This window comes from Frieseomelitta varia, unplaced genomic scaffold, assembly GCF_011392965.1.
Source record: "Frieseomelitta varia isolate USP_RPSP 00005682 unplaced genomic scaffold, Fvar_1.2 scaffold_443, whole genome shotgun sequence".
Lineage (NCBI taxonomy): Eukaryota > Metazoa > Arthropoda > Insecta > Hymenoptera > Apidae > Frieseomelitta > Frieseomelitta varia.
This window is the reverse complement of record NW_025110194.1, coordinates 148773-168665: the sequence shown is the minus strand read 5'-3', so window position 1 is coordinate 168665 and position 19893 is coordinate 148773. Positions and strand designations below refer to the sequence as shown.

The 19893-nt window shown below is 25.2% G+C and overlaps 4 protein-coding genes across 7 annotated transcripts; 1 reads left to right on the top strand and 3 right to left on the bottom strand.

Moving 5' to 3' along the window:
* Nucleotides 1-2029: 2029 nt before the first annotated feature.
* On the bottom strand, nucleotides 2030-19077 carry LOC122532252 (cysteine--tRNA ligase, cytoplasmic). Of its 3 annotated transcripts, none has more exons than XM_043660862.1 (11): nucleotides 19060-19077; nucleotides 5243-5271; nucleotides 4942-5136; nucleotides 4496-4838; nucleotides 4206-4346; nucleotides 3916-4126; nucleotides 3373-3842; nucleotides 3142-3286; nucleotides 2852-3057; nucleotides 2420-2782; nucleotides 2030-2354 (listed from the first exon to the last, which is right to left on the bottom strand). In XM_043660862.1, the coding sequence occupies exons 3-11, from the start codon at nucleotides 5118-5120 to the stop codon at nucleotides 2229-2231; spliced, it is 2184 nt and encodes a 727-aa protein (XP_043516797.1). In that variant the 5' UTR covers nucleotides 5121-5136; nucleotides 5243-5271; nucleotides 19060-19077; the 3' UTR covers nucleotides 2030-2228. The 3 variants fall into 3 exon arrangements, with proteins under 3 accessions (XP_043516797.1, XP_043516796.1, XP_043516798.1); XM_043660861.1 differs by lacking the exon at nucleotides 19060-19077 and adding an exon at nucleotides 5684-5769 and having other exon boundaries at nucleotides 5243-5600; XM_043660863.1 differs by lacking the exons at nucleotides 5243-5271; nucleotides 19060-19077 and adding exons at nucleotides 5547-5600; nucleotides 5684-5769.
* LOC122532251 (carboxypeptidase D-like) lies at nucleotides 6428-15364 on the bottom strand. 2 transcript variants are annotated; one of them, XM_043660860.1, is made up of 15 exons: nucleotides 14753-15364; nucleotides 14410-14654; nucleotides 14118-14270; nucleotides 13848-14023; nucleotides 13634-13781; nucleotides 13425-13519; nucleotides 11170-11678; nucleotides 10571-11044; nucleotides 10219-10490; nucleotides 9596-9770; nucleotides 9110-9492; nucleotides 8885-9026; nucleotides 7292-8774; nucleotides 7032-7208; nucleotides 6428-6791 (listed from the first exon to the last, which is right to left on the bottom strand). In XM_043660860.1, exons 1-15 carry the CDS (start codon nucleotides 15209-15211, stop codon nucleotides 6655-6657), a joined length of 5028 nt encoding a protein of 1675 aa, XP_043516795.1. In that variant the 5' UTR covers nucleotides 15212-15364; the 3' UTR covers nucleotides 6428-6654. The 2 variants fall into 2 exon arrangements, with proteins under 2 accessions (XP_043516795.1, XP_043516794.1); XM_043660859.1 differs by having other exon boundaries at nucleotides 6429-6791; nucleotides 14118-14273; nucleotides 14753-15363.
* Nucleotides 15723-17469, top strand: LOC122532254 (nuclear speckle splicing regulatory protein 1). Its single transcript, XM_043660864.1, has 3 exons — nucleotides 15723-15908; nucleotides 16037-16202; nucleotides 16283-17469. Exons 2-3 carry the CDS (start codon nucleotides 16177-16179, stop codon nucleotides 17379-17381), a joined length of 1125 nt encoding a protein of 374 aa, XP_043516799.1. The 5' UTR covers nucleotides 15723-15908; nucleotides 16037-16176; the 3' UTR covers nucleotides 17382-17469.
* Nucleotides 17494-19564, bottom strand: LOC122532255 (serine/threonine-protein phosphatase PGAM5, mitochondrial-like). Its single transcript, XM_043660865.1, has 5 exons — nucleotides 19199-19564; nucleotides 18716-18894; nucleotides 18381-18595; nucleotides 18177-18307; nucleotides 17494-18023 (listed from the first exon to the last, which is right to left on the bottom strand). The coding sequence occupies exons 1-5, from the start codon at nucleotides 19363-19365 to the stop codon at nucleotides 17873-17875; spliced, it is 843 nt and encodes a 280-aa protein (XP_043516800.1). The 5' UTR covers nucleotides 19366-19564; the 3' UTR covers nucleotides 17494-17872.
* Nucleotides 19565-19893: the final 329 nt, after the last annotated feature.

Genomic DNA, 19893 nt, shown 5'->3' with positions numbered 1-19893 from the left:
TATTCTTCTTTAATAATAAATCAAAAGCTAGTATGAATATATAAACTACACGAATTGTATAAATTATACTGTTGCAATAAATTAATAGAACTGTAAATTTATTAAATTACTGATTGTTGTAATGGGAAAATCATTTTTCGAAATATAGACAAAAATAATCCACCATCACTACCAAGGATTGATTTTCCATAAACTTTTGTACTTGTATATATTTTTTTCTGTTGTAATTACTCGATCTAATTACGTCTAATCATCTTGAATAATTTCAGTGCAAACGTAAATCGATTCAAGAAATGATAAAAATGTAATAATAATTATTGATCGGTTAATTTACAATATTCATATTGCATACTAGGATCCATGCTGTTAGATAATTTCTGGTAATTAATATCATTTTGTTTTAAAATTAATATCCGGAAATATTCTCTATTTAATATACACTATTATAAATATTATAGTGCATATAGTATGTATATTATAATAAATATTCTCTACTTAATATACACTATACTATATTGTTTAAAAAACGATATCAAACTAGAAACTGCGCAATCCAGTATAAATTACGCACAATTCTCTTTAATTATGTCATTCGATATTTAAACTGAATTGCAGATGAATCCTTAACTAATGAATAAATTATTGTTAATTGTCGTGAAACACCATAGATATCGTAAGATCTATGAGTTTTAATTTTAGTTAACTACAGTTCTAGCTAGTTAAACTTTGTTAAATTCATTGTTGACAGATTCTGAAACGATGATACGTTTGTCTAACATAGGAGGAGAAATAAAAATTTCTCTGCCCTCCTGTTTCTCAAAATTCCTCGCCCAACTTGTTCTCGTAACTCTTTGTAACTTGTAAGTTATTAAAAGATTTCCAATGAACGTGCCACAATTTCAAGTTACTATAATTCAAGTTCAATATCATCACTTATTCTTGTGAATATTTTGGGACTTAAATCTATAAATTTGCGCGGCAATGGATGTGCTAGACATATAATGACCTACGACTAACGATCATTTATTATTTACAAGTGTTATTCTTTTAACGACGTTTACTTTTTCCTTTGTTTTTCTTTTTCTTCCTTTTTGTTTACGTTCTTCTTTCATTCTTTGTTTGTTTACAACTCCCTTTTCAAATATAAAGAAATAAAATTTCTCTGAAGTTCTTAACATTTTGCTTTTTAAATATAAAGAAACAAAATTTCTCTTAAGTTCTCAACATTTCGCTCATCCTAGTTTTTGAAAAATACAAAGAAAAATGATTAAAGATTAAAAGTAAATGATAAATCAATTGTATTTTCATTAAAAGAATTAACTTACACGATCATTCTAAAGAAAAACACTGTATAATACAATTCACAATTAAATTTAACTTCATGATATTTAATTATTGGGAGTGGGAGTACTTTGATTTATTTGCAAACCTTTCAAATCACTCATTTTATAAATTAAGTGGAATATAAGAACAAAGTTGAACGCGTTATTAGATGAAAGAAACTGCAAAGATTCACAAATTAATCGCTTTAATTCCTTTTTGCAAATAAAAATTTCCTCGATTTATAGGCACAAAATACTAGCGCCACGTATCGGTAATAAGACAACTAATTGAGACTCACTCTTACTGTCCTTATTAAACACTATTGCTCTCTTTATCTATAAGCATGGTTATGTGCTGTCATCTATTAGATTTCTTTTTATCTTTTTAAATCTAAACGGATCTGGAAAGCGCTTAGACAACATCATTGATAAACAAGGAATACACTAATGTACAAGGATAACAATAGATTTTTTTAATTTCACCACTATGCAGCGCTAACATTTCGATGTCTATAAATTTGCAAAAAAGTCAATTTTCATTTGCAAAGCAAAAAAATTGATCAAGAGATTTAATTTATTAACTTTTTATAATTACGTCTTCCAAATTAAATCAAACTTATTTGTTATGTAATTTAGAAATTCATATGATTAGAAATATTAGAAATACATTTAACGATAAATGGGCAGTAAAATATTGAAAATTGTGCTAAAATAAAATAAATTTGTTTAATTAAATACTGTACAAACGCAAACATAAATATCATGTAGTTACGTTCATAAACAGTAATAAATTAATAAATAATGAAATGATAAAAAAAAGTGAAAATAAATATTTTAGAAAAATGATATTTTTCTTGAATAATCAATTTTCCAATGCACAAGATTAATACTATATAGATAAAAATTTTAAACACCATTGATGGATGCAAGATATTCGTTGTATCTCTTCTCTTGCGCTTGCTGCAATTTCTGCAACTTTTTCATCTGTCCTTTACTGATTTCTGTACCATCGATATAATGCGTTGGTATACCCTAAACAGAACAATTCCTTAAGTATTATAAAAAGGAATGCATCATTATTATACAAATTTACGTACATTGCTATTAAATTGAGAATATTTATTTTTCTCTAACTTAAACATCTCGGAAGGAGAAATCTTTTTCTGCGCTTCTTTTGCTGCAGCTTCCGCTTTTTTTCTTTCCTTTTCCAACGTTCTTTCCAACTCCATTTGCTTCTTATGCATTTTCTCTTTTAATAGTTCTTCTCTATTTACCAATTTAATGTTACAAATTTTTTCATTGCTATCCTCCAAACGAACTCCAATATTTGGTAAAATATCGTCACGTAATGTATCGCATTCCTCGAGAATGCTACTAGCTTTTAAGTCTTTAGCGTGATTTCTAACTTTTTCACGGAAATTTGCCAAAATTTCGAGATACGGGATAACAATCTCTTCAATCTTTAATAAAATTCGTGAATAAAAATTCAAGATATAAATAAAAGGGAAATAAAAATATATAAAACGTACATTTAAATTCGTGGTACTGTTGTCAACTGGAAAACCAATATTATCGTGCGATGATATGACACCAAATATAGTAAACATTTTTGTAATATAAACTGCGACATCTCTAAGCAATAATGTATTTGGTTGTTTAATTTCTTTCATGTAAATATTGCAATGTGTCACAAGATCTCTAATCGCATCAAGCGTACTTCTTGTATCAATATTGTCTACAATCAAATTTCAACATATAACAATAAATTATATATATAACATACAATTACAATACATAATATTTATAAATGTTTACTTACCACATAATGCATTATGTATTAAATCTCTGGCATGATAAAATTTTTCATTTAATTCCACCTCAGACTTCGTCCATTTAGCAAAAATATTAATGTTTGTCTCTGAACCCAAAGACCTAATTTTACATTTTACATTTAAAAAAAATTCCTATAATACAAATAAAAAGTTTTACGTACTTTGTATTATTGAATATTAAGAATTCATCAAATATTATATAACACAAATATATTTACATTTAGAAACTTTTCATACTGAATGGCCATATGCATGGTATCATCACTATAATCTAATGTATCCTTCCATGAATGCAAAAGAAACGCAAGCCTAAGTTGTCTTGCTGAATGTTTTTTTAATGCATCTTGTATAGTAATGAAATTTTTTAGCGATTTTGACATTTTACATCCTGCTATGGTCAAATGACCAGAATGAAGAAAATATCTAACCCAATTAGAATTATTATAGTATGCTTCTGCTTGTGCTATTTCATTATCATGATGAGGAAACTTTAAATCTATTCCTCCAGTATGAATATCTAAACTTTCTCCACAAATTATAGATGCCATGACTGAACATTCTATATGCCAACCTGGACGTCCTTTGCCCCAAGGACTTTCCCACCAAGGTTCTCCTTCCTTTGAACATTTCCAAAGCGCGAAATCAATTGGTGATCTTTTTTCAGATACCTTTGAATTACTTAACTCTCCTAATAAAAACATTTTTATTTTAAATTTAATACAATTATTTCCTCAAAAAAAAGAAAAAAAATGAATTTTTACCTTCTCCTTCTTGTAAACTTGATGTATCACCATATGCTTCTGGGACAAGTTTAGCATAATGGTGCTTATCCTGTTTATCAAAAGTAGCAACATCAAAATATATAGAACCATTACTTTCATATGCAACTCCATTTTCTATGATTTTTTCAGTAAATGCTATAATTTCATGTATGTATTCACTAACTCTTGTCAAAACATTTGGCCTTAATACCTAAAAAAAACATTATAAATTTTTCAATACAATTAATAAGTATGTAAAATTAAAATCAAGAAAATATACTTAATATTACATTTAGAGAATCCATATCCTTATGAAATTCCATTTCCCAATGTTGTGACAATTTGGTAAAAATTGAATGTTCTGTAATAGTAGCTCCTTTTGTTTTGTCCAACCATTCTGCCAAAGGATCTCGTGCTACTTTTAATAATAACTGTATCCATAGAAGTTACAAAGATAGTATCTTTAGATAAATTATTAAATAAAATTAATAATATTATTGTCGTGAATATAAAATCAATATTATTACTATTTATAAACTTATAACTTATATTCTAAGAATATGAAAAAATATATATGTACTTCTTGATATTCCTTTATTTTAGCCTCATCTTTGAGCTTTACTGCATTTTCAAGATTTCCAATAGCTTTTTCCACATTGGATAACATTATTTCTAGCATGCATTTTTTATCTGCATCATTTGTGCTCTTTACTGTATCTTCAAAAATACACATTACATATTTCACATCATCCAGAATTTCATCAAGAGTATGATTCTCTTCTATATATTTCTCATATAAATAATTTTGTCTAGCCCTTTTTATAATTTTATCATCTATATCAGTAATATTCATCACATATAAAACATCATATCCAAAATAATCAGATAACACACGCCTTAATATATCAAAAGATATATATGATCTAAAATACAGAGATGATAAAAAAAATAAATATAATATAAAAATAAGCTATTTGAATAAGATATGTACTCTTAAAATATATAATTTTATATGCAATTTTATACCTAGCATGTCCCATATGTGATGCATCATAAACAGTAGGTCCACAACTATACCATAATATACGATTTCCAAATTGTGGAATAAATATTTCTTTCTCTCTAGTTAAACTATTGTATAACCTAAGAACCGAGCTGTTCTTTCTTTCTGGTGGTACCCAGGATGGTTGTATTCTCTTTGCCATTTTTTATTTATGAAATCTGAAAATACACAGTAATAAAAAGTGATAAAAATTGTAAAGTATGTGTATCTTAAAATTTCTATATGTTACTTAAAAAAATATAAAAATCGTACAATAAAACTTACTTCTTTGAAAAGCTTAACCCAAAGATATTAAAATTATTTTCAAAAAATTTTTACACAAATGCACGAAAAAGATAAAGAAAAATTGTCAAATAAATATCACGTGTTCGAAAGTCTGGTACAAATTTTTACTCACTTCCATGTACATAATTTTTTGAATATATTCGCATATAAAATATTTTATATTGATGTTAATTATATTGATGTTAATGTATATAATCTTAACTTAATTAAATAATACAAAATACTATTCACATTAACTATCATTAAATTCGTATGATTCACTCTACAGCAACGCCTATTTTACCTGTAATCCCGAATAGTTTACTCACTCAAACTTCAGTATCGCAATGGTATCACACTGTAAAATATAGTTTGATCTAATGATATTTCAAATTTGTAATTAATAAATATCAATTGTCTCTCAAAAAAACTAACACTTACCTACTTTTAAGAATTATATACAAAAATAAAAAAACCATATAATGAACATTCAAAACTTGCATCATCCTAACCAAATTTGCAATGTGGGACAAAATGTAAATTCAATATCGTATAAATGTAGATTTAATATCTTTCTTTATATATTCTTTATCAAAATTTTATTGTAAATAAAATTTATATAAATATTACTTAATGATATTATATATTAGATCTCCTAATTATAGAATCGTAAATTTATTATATTAATAATATTACACATACAACATATATATATAGACCTATTATTAAATTAAATTTATACTTATTATACAAATTAATATACTTAAGTAATTTAAAAGATCACTTTAATCACTTAAGTAAATAATATTTTTTTATTCAAAATTATTTATAATAATATAAACATATAATTAATTTATTATATTATAATTAATATTTTTTCATAAAAAAATTGTCTATATTTTAAAAGCTCAGTAGGAGGTACATAAAATGTTCCTTATATTTATAAATTTAATATGATTTTACAAATGTGATAATATGCATAAAAGATATATTTTATATATTTAAAAATTTACATCAATTTATTATACTAAATTTAAAATCATATATAAATATATAACATACAAAATATTAATCTTGTGTCACATATAAAAATATAGAACACAGTATATTAGCTACACATATATAATTCTGTTTTATCCTTATATTACTTTAAGTACAATTGTTTTTTTTATATTGAATGATTTTTTTATCATGCTCTAGATTGATAAAAAAATTTTAGAAAATAATATTTTGTAGTAACCATGTTTACCGAGTAATAAATATCATTACTAAATATTATTTGATTAAGTAAACAAAAGTACACTCTATTGTTAAGTACATTGTTATCCTTTCTTTTCTAGTAATAATTTTTTGTCTAATTTTCATAATTTAAGTATAATAACAAAATATTTTATTTATTAGTGAATACTGAATTATCCATGCTCTTTAGATGTCTCTTCTTTCCATTCTGTACTTGGTCTAATAAATTCTAAGTCACTGGCATCCTCCGAACTTGACATATTATCATCATCAAAATATGGTTTTGTAACTTCATTAGTTTGAATATATTCTAAAAACATGTAAATTAATTATAAAAAATATAATACAATCAGTATGTTAATAAATATTTCAAAATTACAACACTATAACAACGCGACTGTAGCGTCATGTAATTTTCAATGATTGTAAATTTTTAATAAATAGTACTTTCAAAAGTAATAGAACATTTTCTAAAATTTATATAAAAATTTAAAATATTTTTATATGTATAATTTTTTTTATTTTCAGATTTTAGATTTCAGATATTTACCGTTTAATGGTCTTCTAAATATTTCAATTTCTTTTTCATCATCATCAAAAAAGCTTGTACCGCCTTTTAGTAGACTAAATGTATATTTATTCCAATTACTTTTTTGTGAATTTTTAGAAGATTTACAATTGGTACAAATAAAAATAGAACAAGCAAGAATTGTCAAACATATAATACCTGTAAAAATATGATTTATTATAATAATATATTATGATTTATGTCGTTATAAGTACATTTTAGAAAAATATTGATCATCTTACTTGTGAGAATTACGAAAACAATTCTAGGCATTCCTAAAATGTTGTCGTTATATTTTAATTTAAATACTAAGCGTGAAACGCTATGTACATCTGGTGAGATAAACATCTTAGTCTGTTGAATATATCCGGATGCGCTAGCACTTATAATGTGAGTACCAGGTTGAAATAAAAGCCAGTAAGCCCCATTTGTTCCAGTTTTAACATGATGTATTGATTTATTGTATGATAAAATAGCATTTTCAATCGGTTCATTGTTTTCATTAAGAACATGTCCTTTTATTCCTTCATTAAGCCTTTCTATCATTATTAATAAACTAGCTTTATTATCTTCCCATATATTTCTTGAATCATCTGTGTTACAACAAGTAACATATACATCCAACATTAAAGTACTTGTATTTAAATAAAGATAATCCATCAAAGAATGCTCTCTTTTACCACTTATGCCCATTCCAGCATGAATTATGCCATTAGATACATTCAAATCGTAATTACACTGTGGATTTTTAGAAATCATATGAATATTATATTTTGTATATAACAACGCTAAATCTTGTAATACATCATCATCATCGGTATTATACATTTGTTTAAATATTTTTCCATGTTTTCCCGCAAATGGAATTTCAATATGTTGTGAACCAATATTCAAATTTATTGCTAATACGGCGTTAATATTTTCAAACCATTTAATTATTGTGCTTGCTTTAGTACTTAATCTATCATTAATGGGAAATTGCAAATTATCCACAATAAATGAAGAGCAAGTTTGACTATCATTAGAATTTTGAGATAAATCTGGTGCTATATATATTGTAAATTTGTCCAGATAATTTGTAATTTTAGTATCTTTTTGATAATGGTCTAATAAATATGTTGCAAAATGAAGTAAAATTTTAGATGTCACAGGTGCACCACTTGCAATACCAGCTACGAAAGCTATAGATGGTCGGCCAATGCGTTTGTAATTATTTTCAGTTCCAATTTCTAAACACATTATTCGAGTACCCGTTTGTGATTTACTAATCGTATGTAAAGTTGATAATTGTGAGTATTTATTATTCAAATCAATCAAAACTTGATTTATAATATTTAATGTTTCTTGATCATTGTCGTAGTTTTGATATTTTGCTTTTTCTATATGACGTTTCGTCAATTTAATGTGAAGATCAGTTATGCTTTGATCACTTACATGAACCTTTATAGATTGTTCTATATAACCTTCACAGAAAAATGTTAATGAATATTCACCAGGAAGAAGAATAATTTTGAAATAAGCCATGTTTTTGGAGACATGGTAGCTATTGGTTCCAATTGTAACTACAGCTTCTCTTAAAGGAACATAGTCAACATCTGTTACTATTGCTCGAACACCAGTTGTAAGGCTTTGAATAAGTTGTTTTAAGGGCAATAAATTTTCACGCCAAATAGTTGGAATAGATTCTGGAGGTGGATACTTACAACAAGCCATATTGATACTTATCTAAAAATATATAAAATATAGATTAATAAATTATAATAAACAAATTATATAAATTATTTAATACATTACAAAAAATTATTTACTACATTAATGAACATTATATTACTTACTACTGGTATTTTATATTCATTTTGTATATATTTCTGTACTTTTTTAACATCATTGTTGAAAAAATTGCAAGTTCGCTTCTGTATTAAATGTTCATAATTTTTAGCTAGAGTTTTATACACATTCAAACTATCATCTGTATAACTATAAAATAAAAATATAAGATATTATTTTAAATTAGATTTTGTCTTTTAATATATTTGTGCAGTAAATTAAATTTTCATTACCCGATTTCAAGTGCTCCACTTTCTAATATTATTATCGCGTCATATTCTTCACTAGATAACATTGTTTTAAATGCATTGGTAATCATATCCAATTTATTTGAAGTTACATTGTTATTGTGTGATAATAGTCTTTTGCCTATTTCATCATCTACAATGGGATTACATTCTTGAACATTTATTATATTATCAAAACCTGGATCTATGCCTGGCACAAAATGTAATACAGAATTATTCAATATTCTCTGTATAGGAGGATCTCCAATTTGATTTCCCATGAGTATATGAGTTGCTAATCGTAACAGTATTTCTCTACCCATTGGTTGAGATGCAAATAAACCTCCAATTAAACCAATACGATATTTATTTTCTTCAGGTGCACCCATCTATATAATAACAAATTGTTCAAACATTTTTCATAATCCAAAAAAATAAAATTTAACATAATATACATTATATATATATATGTTATTTAAATAATATACTCACATCATATGTAACTTTTAAGGAATGAATAACCATACTAATTAATGATTCCCCAGCTTGAAATTCTGCAATATTTGGTTGATGATTTTCTAATTGACTAAATCTAGCACTTAACTCAGCATTTTTTAAATAAATATTCTGTAAATTTGCTATTAATCGAAAATCATAAGCAGATGACCTAAAATAAAAAAATTAATACATAAAGTACAAATATGTGTATGTCAAATTTTAAGGAACAAAAATTTATATTTTCGTATGAAGTATAAAAAAACAAATACGTATATTAAAAAATTTATTTATTAAATACTTAATGATAAGGAAAAACACTAAATTATTATAGCATTCTACTAATCTGTTCTGTTTCTATAAAAATAAAATAAAATAAAATAAAATAATAAAATAAAAGTTATTATATATTTTATAACATATTAAAATATTTACTTTCATGAAGCTTTTAAATTTCTTCATAAAATGAAAGTTTTACGACTCCTTATCATATACAATCCTTTTTTAACATTCAATAATATACAAGTATCATTATTCTGGAAATTGTAATGCTTATAAGAATTGTATTAAAGTATTTTCTATTCTTTAAAAAAATCATAAAATTATGTATTATATAGTACCAATGTTCAGGATCATCGCGCATTAACGTGAAATCCAGTGTTACTTCTCCTTCTCCAATATTAACACCATCTATTATTGTTACAGTTTGCATTTGAGATTCATATCCTACCGCACTAACTGTAACATTGTATTTGCCTGGAACTAAAAGACGCCAATAATCTCCATTATTAGCTGCATAGATATCATGCTTAATTCCTTCTACAGATATTTTAGCATTAGGTATAGGATTTCCAATTGAGGAACGTATTACTCCATGTATTCCTTTACGAGACTATAAATAAATATGTTTAATTGTAATAAACGAAATAATTATTTTCACAACATGTTACACATACTAATATATACGAATACCATTTCAATTAGACGTAGAAGAGATTCTCTATTTTCTAACCAATATTCTGGTAATTGAGTTGCATTTGGAAATTTTGTACATCCCATTTCTATTGTAATTTCAAAATCATTACTATGAATGTAATTATAATCTTGCATGCCTCCACTAACAGAATACCAAGCAGCCCCATTAGTTATACCATTTGGGAAACTTTTCTCTAGCATACTTTGTACTGTATTTCGTCCATTTGAAAATGAAGGACATGGTTCTCCAAGATGCATATAAGGATGAGCATTTGAATATGCTAATGCTAAAGCTTTAAAAACTTTATCATCCGGACTTAGATTTTCAATATTATATTCGGATTTTGGTTCATTATCATATGGATAATTTGCTACTAATGCTCCTCCATGAAAATTAGCAGAAAGTACAAATGGAATACTTGCAATCCAATTCATTACTGCTTTTGTTTCAGGTTCTTGCTCTTTATTATACTGCAAAATATAAAAATATAACTAATAATTAAAATTAATGAAATTGGTAAATTAACTAATAAATAAACATACAAAATGTACTAAATATATTAAAAATGAAACAAAATTAAAATTAAAATTCATACATCATTCGTTTCATATTGATCAGGAAAATTTCTGTTGAGATCAACACCTTTAGCATTTACTCTTCCTCGAACTCCATATATAGTTCCTTCTTTAGAAATTTCGTAACCATCTGGATTCATACTTGGCATTACATGCAATCTCACATTCTTTAATATTTTTGTAACTCTTTCATTAGTTTCAAAATTTTCACAAAGATACTTTAACAACAACAATAAAATTTCTCTACCAACAACTTCATTTCCATGCATGTTTCCTATATATTTTAATTCAGGTTTATTTTGACTATGCTTCCCAGGATTTTCTGTTACTTCCATAACATATAACTGTCGTCCTTTGACAGACTCTCCTATACTATAAAGTCTTGTAATATTTGGATAATTTAAATTTAATTCCTTCAAGTAATTTTCCATTGCTATGTAATTATGGTGTTTGAATTCCGTATTATGAAAAAAACCATACTTGTCAATAGGTCTGATAAATTCCTTGACTTCATTTGATTTTAATTTTCCTATAAATTAACATAATGTTACAATAAAAATTACCAATTTTAATTACTTTTTTTAATTAATAAAATTACCAAAATTTATTAAGATTATAAAAATAAAGTCTTAAATAAAAATTACTAGTTTAACAAAAAATATCTGCGAGTGTATTTTCTTTGGTAAATTTTTTATATAAATTGAAAAATAAAAATAAATCATTAAAAACATGAAGTTTAAAATTTCAAAAATATTATTAACAACTATTATAAACAACACAAGGTATAGAGAACATAATAAACAAAGTAGAAAATAATATATTATAATAATATTTAAAATGTTACACTACTACTTGATGGATGAAAAATATAGGAGAAGGCTGGAAAATATTTAAGAAAACTAACTCACTATTTGAAACAAATATAATACTTTATTTTTTTTAATTTTTTAAATATTATACATTTAATTTGATTATATTATACTATACATCAAATTACAAATATAATTATAAACATCACTCATTGTTTTACATATTTTTGTTAATATTAACAAAATTACATAATAGACATTTATATTGCATACTAAAAATGTTTAGATATATTTTTCATAATTCATATATTTTTTTATATATTTTGTTCATTTCATAAAAATAAGATTATTATATTTTTTAAATTTAACTAAATAAAATAAACTTTTTATTTCTAATTTATAACTTTTCGACTTTATAAAATTTAATTTTCATTAATTTTCGTAACATGTATCTTTAAATAAATATTTAACATATGAACATATGAAATTTAAAAAAAATACTAAAATGAAATGTTTATAATTACTTTTAAAAACTTTATCGCGTTATTTGTTTTTGCAACTATTCATTAATATAAAAGAGAGCTTGTAATTGTTATAACTTGTAACTGTTTAATATAAAAGAGAGCATTCAAATAAAAAATAAATCTCTATTAACCATTTGTTCAATAACATAAAAATTATTCAGCTAAAAAATATGAGTGTTATAGGAAGATATGTTTTTGGTATGCAGTAATGTTTGATTCTTACAATACATATGATTTTATATTTACAAAACATTTAGACCAATTATTTAAAATTATAAGCTTATTATTTTTTTTTTCTATATATAACTGATATAACATTTCTCTATAAAGCTCTAATGCTTTTGCATTTATTTTTTCCCATATTCAATATAGAACAAATAAATGTAAAAAACAAATAAGAAATAATATAAATATAAAAATATAAAAATAATAAAACCGATTTAAAAAATTATGTTTGTGTATCTTTATGCTCCAATTACCATATTCCACAAATAAGTTTTTAATGTAAATTATGATTTTTCTGCGAATCAGAAAATTTGATCTTTTTCTCCATACCTTGTGTGTATCTTTTTTATACTTGTTTGTATTAACAAGAAGATAAACAATAATAACATGTATGGAAATAACAGTATCAAATACTCTTGTGATATAATAGTATAATCATAGCAGTGCTGTAAAATGAAAATTATCATGATAAAACAATTCTAATCACTAGTTCACTAAAAAAAAATGATAAATTTATATGTAAACATAAAAAATAATAATTTCGTTTTCAGTTTCAATTTCACGAAAAAATAAAAAAAAAAAACAAGAATAATATTTTAATATATATATAACAATGTAACTAGTAATTCATATCATCATAGGATGGTACTAATTTATACAGTGCAAGATATTGATCAGGAAGTGGAAGCATATGAACAAAAGGTACTTCTTGATTACCTTGATCATCATAAGTGTCCTGTGTTAAAGTGAAATTGACAATAGACGGTTCACCTGATATTACTGTGACATTTATTTGTTCACTTGGACGATATCTAAAATCATAAAGAATTACATATGTAAATATGTAATATCTTATGTAAAATTACATAATCAGATTTTGTTAAATAAAATAGTTTCACTACTACATTATCTAGATCTATACTCACCCCCATGCTTCTGCATGAATATTATAAGTTCCGGGTAGTAACAAACGCCAATATTCTCCACGATGTGTAGTGGATACATTATGGTTAATTCCATGCACAATGATAGTAGCTGCTTCTATTGGTTCACCATTTGTATCTCTTACAAGACCTGAAATTATAAAATACAAATTAATATATACCACATAAATAATTATATTAATAAATATTTAGGAACCTTTTACTCCAATATGGGCTTGCTCAAGATATTTTATAAGGGATTCCTTATTTAATCTCCAATATTTTGGCATATTTGAAGCAGTTGGATATTTACAACAACTAAGCTCAAATGTTATTTCAAATGCATTAGAACGAGCGTAATTAAAGTCTTGCATTCCTCCAATAACTTCATACCTAAAGAAATAAAATTAGTAAAAAAGAAATAAAATTTAGCAACTTTCTTTTACAAGTGATACTTTTCGAAAACAAGAAATCAAAATGTGCTTACCAATATGCACCATTGATAACACCTCCTTGAAAAACATCATGACTGCATGCATTACCTGTACGCATTTGTGGATGATTGTCTGCATACGTGTGTGCTAAATATTTGAATAACTCATCGTCTGGACTTTTACTTTCAACGCAACAAGGAAGTGCACTGCTAAAAATCAGTGTATGACTGATGAAACATTATATGATTTTACATTTATTACTACATATATAATAAAATTTTCATAAATATATTATAGTTATTTATTATATTATATTATATGAATATATTTATTACATTATATTACCCAGAATCATAGGGATAACTTGCTACAACAGCCCCTCCATGAAGATTTCCCGACAATACAAATGGCTCTGTAGCAATCCAAGTCATCATAGCTACTGTTTCATTTTGCCGTCCATCCAATATACTGCCTCCTTTTTGAAGATAATTAGTTCTTTTGTAAAATTGATCTGGAAAATTTCTATTTAAATCAACATGATTCGCATTTTCACGGCCTGAAAAATCTCTCTTGGAATTACAGTTCCCTTCCTAAAAGTTCAAAAGTACATTAAACCAATGTATATGGATTTATAGAAAATGGAAAATATAGATGTAGAAAAAAATAAAATAAAAAATAAGAATGTTACCACTGATTTTTCAAAACCATCAGGATTCATTGATGGCATAAGATAGATATCAGTGTTATTCACTAATTTTGTAACTCTTTCATCTTTCCCATAATTATTCAAAAGATATTGAGCAAGATAAACTAATAACTCTCTACCAACAGCTTCATCACCATGCATATTAGCAACATATTTCACCATTGGCTCACATAGTTTCCGTTCTTTAACATTTTCAGAAATTTCAAGAACCAACAGATCTCTACCTTCCACAGATTTTCCTATAGAAATCACTTTGGCCAAATTTGGGTATTTCAGAACCAGTAAATTAAACAACTGTTGAAGCTCTTCATAATGTGTGTAATGTGGAATGATAAAATCTTCATCTAGTTTGTTCTCAGAATTTATAACAAAACCATTAATAACTCCAATGAGTAAGAAAAAAAACGGCACTGTGTTACAGATTGTACCTACGTGTACCATATTTGAATGTTTATTAACGTAAAAATATTACAAATTTTTTTATTTCAATGAGACAATTCACACAATCAGTATAAAATGTCAATATAACTTAGATATTGAAGACTGATGACGTCTGCAAATCCGCAAGAGCGAGTGTAGGCAGAGTAGGGTAGGAAAAAGCGATGTATGCATGTGTATGTATGTGTATGTATGTGTATATATATATATATATATATAATATCTACATTCATCGTTCTTATTAATATATATACACGTGTATATATATATATATATCTCTTTATACCACATTCTCATTAAACAAAGGCATTTTTCCATTACGAATAAAAACATTTATTAATACATTATTTTGTATATTACATATATATATTTTGGAACAATTTCTTATAAAAATTACACAAACTCAAATTATAAAGATATTTGTTTAGTACAAGTATTTCAGTTTTACATATCTACATACCATGTTATAAATAATACTTTTGATAATGATAATTTCCCGCTTTCTCTTTTTTTTCTGAAATACATACATGTAGATATGCATAGTTGAAATAATTTGTGATTGGTAATTCATTGCTTGTTGGGTTGACAATAAAAGATTTATAACTTTGAAATTTTAAAAATTTACAACTTATGAAATTTATAATTAAATGACATTTAGAAATAATACGAAGTAGATTCGAAAACTAATACCGAATGAAAGGTGAAATCAAGTGCATGTTCATTTATTCCAAATATTTTAAAATTTTTTACAAATAATATTTTAAAGTTTTTTACAAATACACATTAAATTTATTGTTCAATCAATATTGTTTTCTTATCTTTTGTTAGGTATAGCTTTCCCTCTTTTATTGGAACTTATTTTTAAAAATAATTGTCGAAGATAGGTTATGATCTTGCATTTGAGAAATTTATTTGGTTGCTTGTGAGATGCAAATTTGATAAGACTCTAATAAATAATACATCGAGCAATGTCTAACAACAAAGAAGAAAAACAGTAAGTTATCTAAAATATTAGTAGCAAGCTAAAGAAAGTAGCAAGATAAGAAAACTACTAATGATTACAAAAAATTTCAGATATGGTTTGATTTTACCTAAAAAGCAACAACGTATTGCTCCAAAAGTAAATAATGTATTTGGTGACAATAATGATTCGGATGAAGAAGATGGTACAGATTGGGTTAAAAAAGCTCTTCAAGCAGAGGGAGAAAAAAATAAATTAAAGAAGCAAGTAAGATTAAATATGCAAAAGGCTTTGAAGGAAGACCCAACAATATTTCAATATGATGAAGTATACGATGACATGGAAAGAACAAAAGATCAGTCTAAAACTGCAAAAGATGAGAAAAAGAAGCCAAGGTATATTCAAAATCTTTTAAAAGCTGCTGAACGAAGAAAGAAGGAGGAGGAATACAGAATAGAAAGAATGGTTCAAAAAGAACGTGAAGCAGAAGGAACAATGTATGCAGACAAAGAAAGTTTTGTTACTTCTGCATATAGAGCAAAATTAGAAGAATTCAAGAAAATGGAAGAAGAGGAAAATAAAATTGATAGATTAGAAGCTATAGCAGATGTCAGAAAACAACAAGATATTTCAGGATTTTATAGACATTTGTATGAGCAGACTGTTCAGTCTTCAGAAAAATCTGAAACTAAAAATAATACAGACGATTATAAAACTGATTTAGATAATAATTCAGAAAATGTAAATAAAGAAATAGATGTCACAAACAAAGAACAGATTAAAAGTAAAGAGATAAAAAAAAATAGACAATATAGGCAAAGAAAAATAGAAGAAGATAGTGATACAGATAATGAAATTCATCAAAAAAGGAAAAACGAAACAAAAACTGTTGTATCTGAAAAACATGAAGATGTTGAAAGCGAATCTGAAAAAGTAGAACCTAATGCTAAAAGACAAAAGCAACAAACTGAAGATACTAAACATGAAAAAAGTCTTGCTGAAAGCAAAATAGAAAATTCAAAAAATATTGAAAAAATAGAAAATGGTAAAAATGATGAAACTGAAAAAACAAGTATTAATGTAAAAGAAAAAATAGAAGCAGAGAAGAGGGAGAGATCTAAAATTTGGGAAAAAAGAACAGTTGGGCCTCTATTTGAAGCAGCATTACAAAGATATTATGCTAGGAAATCCATGAGGTTATCACTTGCATAATATAATGTAATTAGAAGGTATTTGTATTATTGTATAAAAGAGAAAATTGTGTATGTGTGTGTGCTCAAGTATTAAACAATTTCGGCAATTGTACAAAAATACATTTACAATATAGAATATAAAAAATTTTTTTTAATATATTATTTGTGATATAAAATTGTATAGAAATTGCATTAATAATACAGTATATTCCAGAAAAACGTCTGTCTCATCAATATTATAGAATATAAATTTCTATGTGCAGAAATAAATCATGACTCATTATAATTACAATATAGCATTACATAATTCATAATTTTCAAAGTATTTCAAATTTCATATATAATTTTTGATATTTAATAAATGCTCCTTGAAATTTTTTATGATGAAATTATAATATTAATAACTACGAATAAATAAAAATATTTTTCTTTTACTTATTGTAAATTACATAATTTAAATTTTATTGAAATAAAATTTATTGAATAAAGAATTAAGTTGTGCATTCAGTTTTAATAATATGAGATAAGTTGTGGTTTCATATGTCCGCTATCACCTAAATTCCTTAGTGTTACTCTCCCATTAGAACGAATAGATATCCATGTAATACTTCCATGATTTAAATTTAACCGTAACCAACCTTCAGGTGGAAACTGCAATGCTCTAAAACATAGAATGCAAATATATTAATTCTGTATATTAATATGTTTACTATGCTTGTGATTTTTTTGCTCTAAATGTACGATCATGCAATATTTTTGAGCCTGACAGCAAACATGATAATATTGCGAATATCATTTTTATATGACTAATCACCGGCAAACAAAATATCTAATAACGTTTGCATGGCAAACAAGAATAATATATGAATCTTTTTCTTGACTTGGTTCAGGACGATGAAAATATTTTCTAAAGGCAGCTTCTATTCTAGGTCCATCTTCATAAACCTAAGATATAATATAATATTATAATATAATGGATAAAAAAGTAAAAATTTTCGTAATAATACAGCATACTTACAACTACTTCAGAATTCCAGATATTAATTGGTGGATCAGGTGCAATTGGCATACCTTCACTAAGAACAGAATCTTCTTTAACTGTTATATCTTTAAGATATTTTTCTATAATTTTAGCAGTTTCTTTAGCTCTAACTATTGTTGACTGTACAATCAAGGAGTATGGCAATCCTAATTCCTGCAATCTTTTTCCTGTTGCTTCTGCCTGTTGTTTACCTTTATAACATGTATTTTTGCACAATAAATGAAAAATTTAGTATGTTTATAAAATATAAAATATTATAAAATATAAAATATTATATGATAAAATATAAATAATATATGAAAGATACCAACCAAGAGTTGTAAGTGTTCGATCCGAGTCTGTTTTGCCATTTGTATTATATTGCCCATGACGGATTAAAATTATATGATGTTTCACACATGATTGTTTCTTAGTTGATCTTTTTTTACGTGATTCTTTATCAGTTTCATTATCCAATTTAGCTATATTTGCTAACCATTCTGGATGTCGTCTACAAATAAATACAACAAATTATAAAGTGAATTTTTAAATAATAAACACAGCAGATTAAGATGTTTTGTACCACGAAATAGTTATTAATATTAAGTAAATAAAGACAAAATTTATAAATATTGAAATTATATTTCTTGTAACTATATGTACATGTACAATATATTTAATATAAAAATTTTATTTGTTATATTTATTTAATTTAACACAAGACAATGTAATGAAAAAGGATTTTAATTATATATAATTATTAAATCGTAAAATCAATATTTTTATAAATAACTATAACATTAGAAAAAAATAACCTATCCCAATTATGGTCCCATTTGCTCCAAGACGAAGGAGGTATTATCCAAGAATGTTGTTTTTCTGACGATTGAGTATAATCGTTGTCATTTGGATAAAAAATCATTGCACCACCTATTGCACCAAATCCGACGATCCATTTTTTTAAATTTAAACGTACAGGCATTGTTATAATAAATTACCGCAACTAAATTTTTTTAAAGATTTAAACCAATACTGCTCATATGTAGAACGTATTTTGCGTATTCGCTAGCTACATATTCGTCTCTTTTTATAGTAGTTAAAAACAAAAAGTAAATATGTTTTACCAAGAAAAAAAAAATGTTAAATATGTTTAAACTAAATGTTCCAATGTTAATGATAAGATCAAACTGATAAAATCGAATCAAATATAATATACTAGTATTCTATATACTATTTACCGGTAAATTTAAAATAATTTCCTTGGTATTGAAATCAATTATTACCTTTTTCTGTTAAAAAGAAATTCAATTCTACTAAAAAGTTATTGAAATTTATATTAAGTTAAAATCATATTTTATTATAAATTTAATGATTAAAACATAATTTAATTATCCTTACTCCACAAACATATATGCATGTACATATACAATAAACTAGATATTTATAATCTTAGAATAGATGTTTTTTTCAAAATATTTTTAAAAATCTAACAAAATGAATCGGAAATCTA

Coding starts and splice junctions, on each gene's coding strand:
- LOC122532252 (XM_043660862.1), bottom strand. CDS start 5,120: ATGGCAAAGAGAATACAACCATCCTGGGTACCACCAGAAAGAAAGAAC. Junction 4,347..4,495: donor AAATAAAGGAATATCAAGAA/GTACATATATAT, acceptor CTATGGATACAG/TTATTATTAAAAGTAGCACG. Junction 3,058..3,141: donor AATACATAATGCATTATGTG/GTAAGTAAACAT, acceptor ATTTGATTGTAG/ACAATATTGATACAAGAAGT.
- LOC122532251 (XM_043660859.1), bottom strand. CDS start 15,211: ATGGTACACGTAGGTACAATCTGTAACACAGTGCCGTTTTTTTTCTTA. Junction 14,274..14,409: donor AGTTATCCCTATGATTCTGG/GTAATATAATGT, acceptor ACTGATTTTTAG/CAGTGCACTTCCTTGTTGCG. Junction 7,209..7,291: donor TGTTTTCGTAATTCTCACAA/GTAAGATGATCA, acceptor ATATTTTTACAG/GTATTATATGTTTGACAATT.
- LOC122532254 (XM_043660864.1), top strand. CDS start 16,177: ATGTCTAACAACAAAGAAGAAAAACA. Junction 16,203..16,282: donor AACAACAAAGAAGAAAAACA/GTAAGTTATCTA, acceptor AAAAAATTTCAG/ATATGGTTTGATTTTACCTA.
- LOC122532255 (XM_043660865.1), bottom strand. CDS start 19,365: ATGCCTGTACGTTTAAATTTAAAAAAATGGATCGTCGGATTTGGTGCA. Junction 18,308..18,380: donor TCTGGAATTCTGAAGTAGTT/GTAAGTATGCTG, acceptor ATTATATCTTAG/GTTTATGAAGATGGACCTAG. Junction 18,024..18,176: donor ATTAGATATTTTGTTTGCCG/GTGATTAGTCAT, acceptor TCTATGTTTTAG/AGCATTGCAGTTTCCACCTG.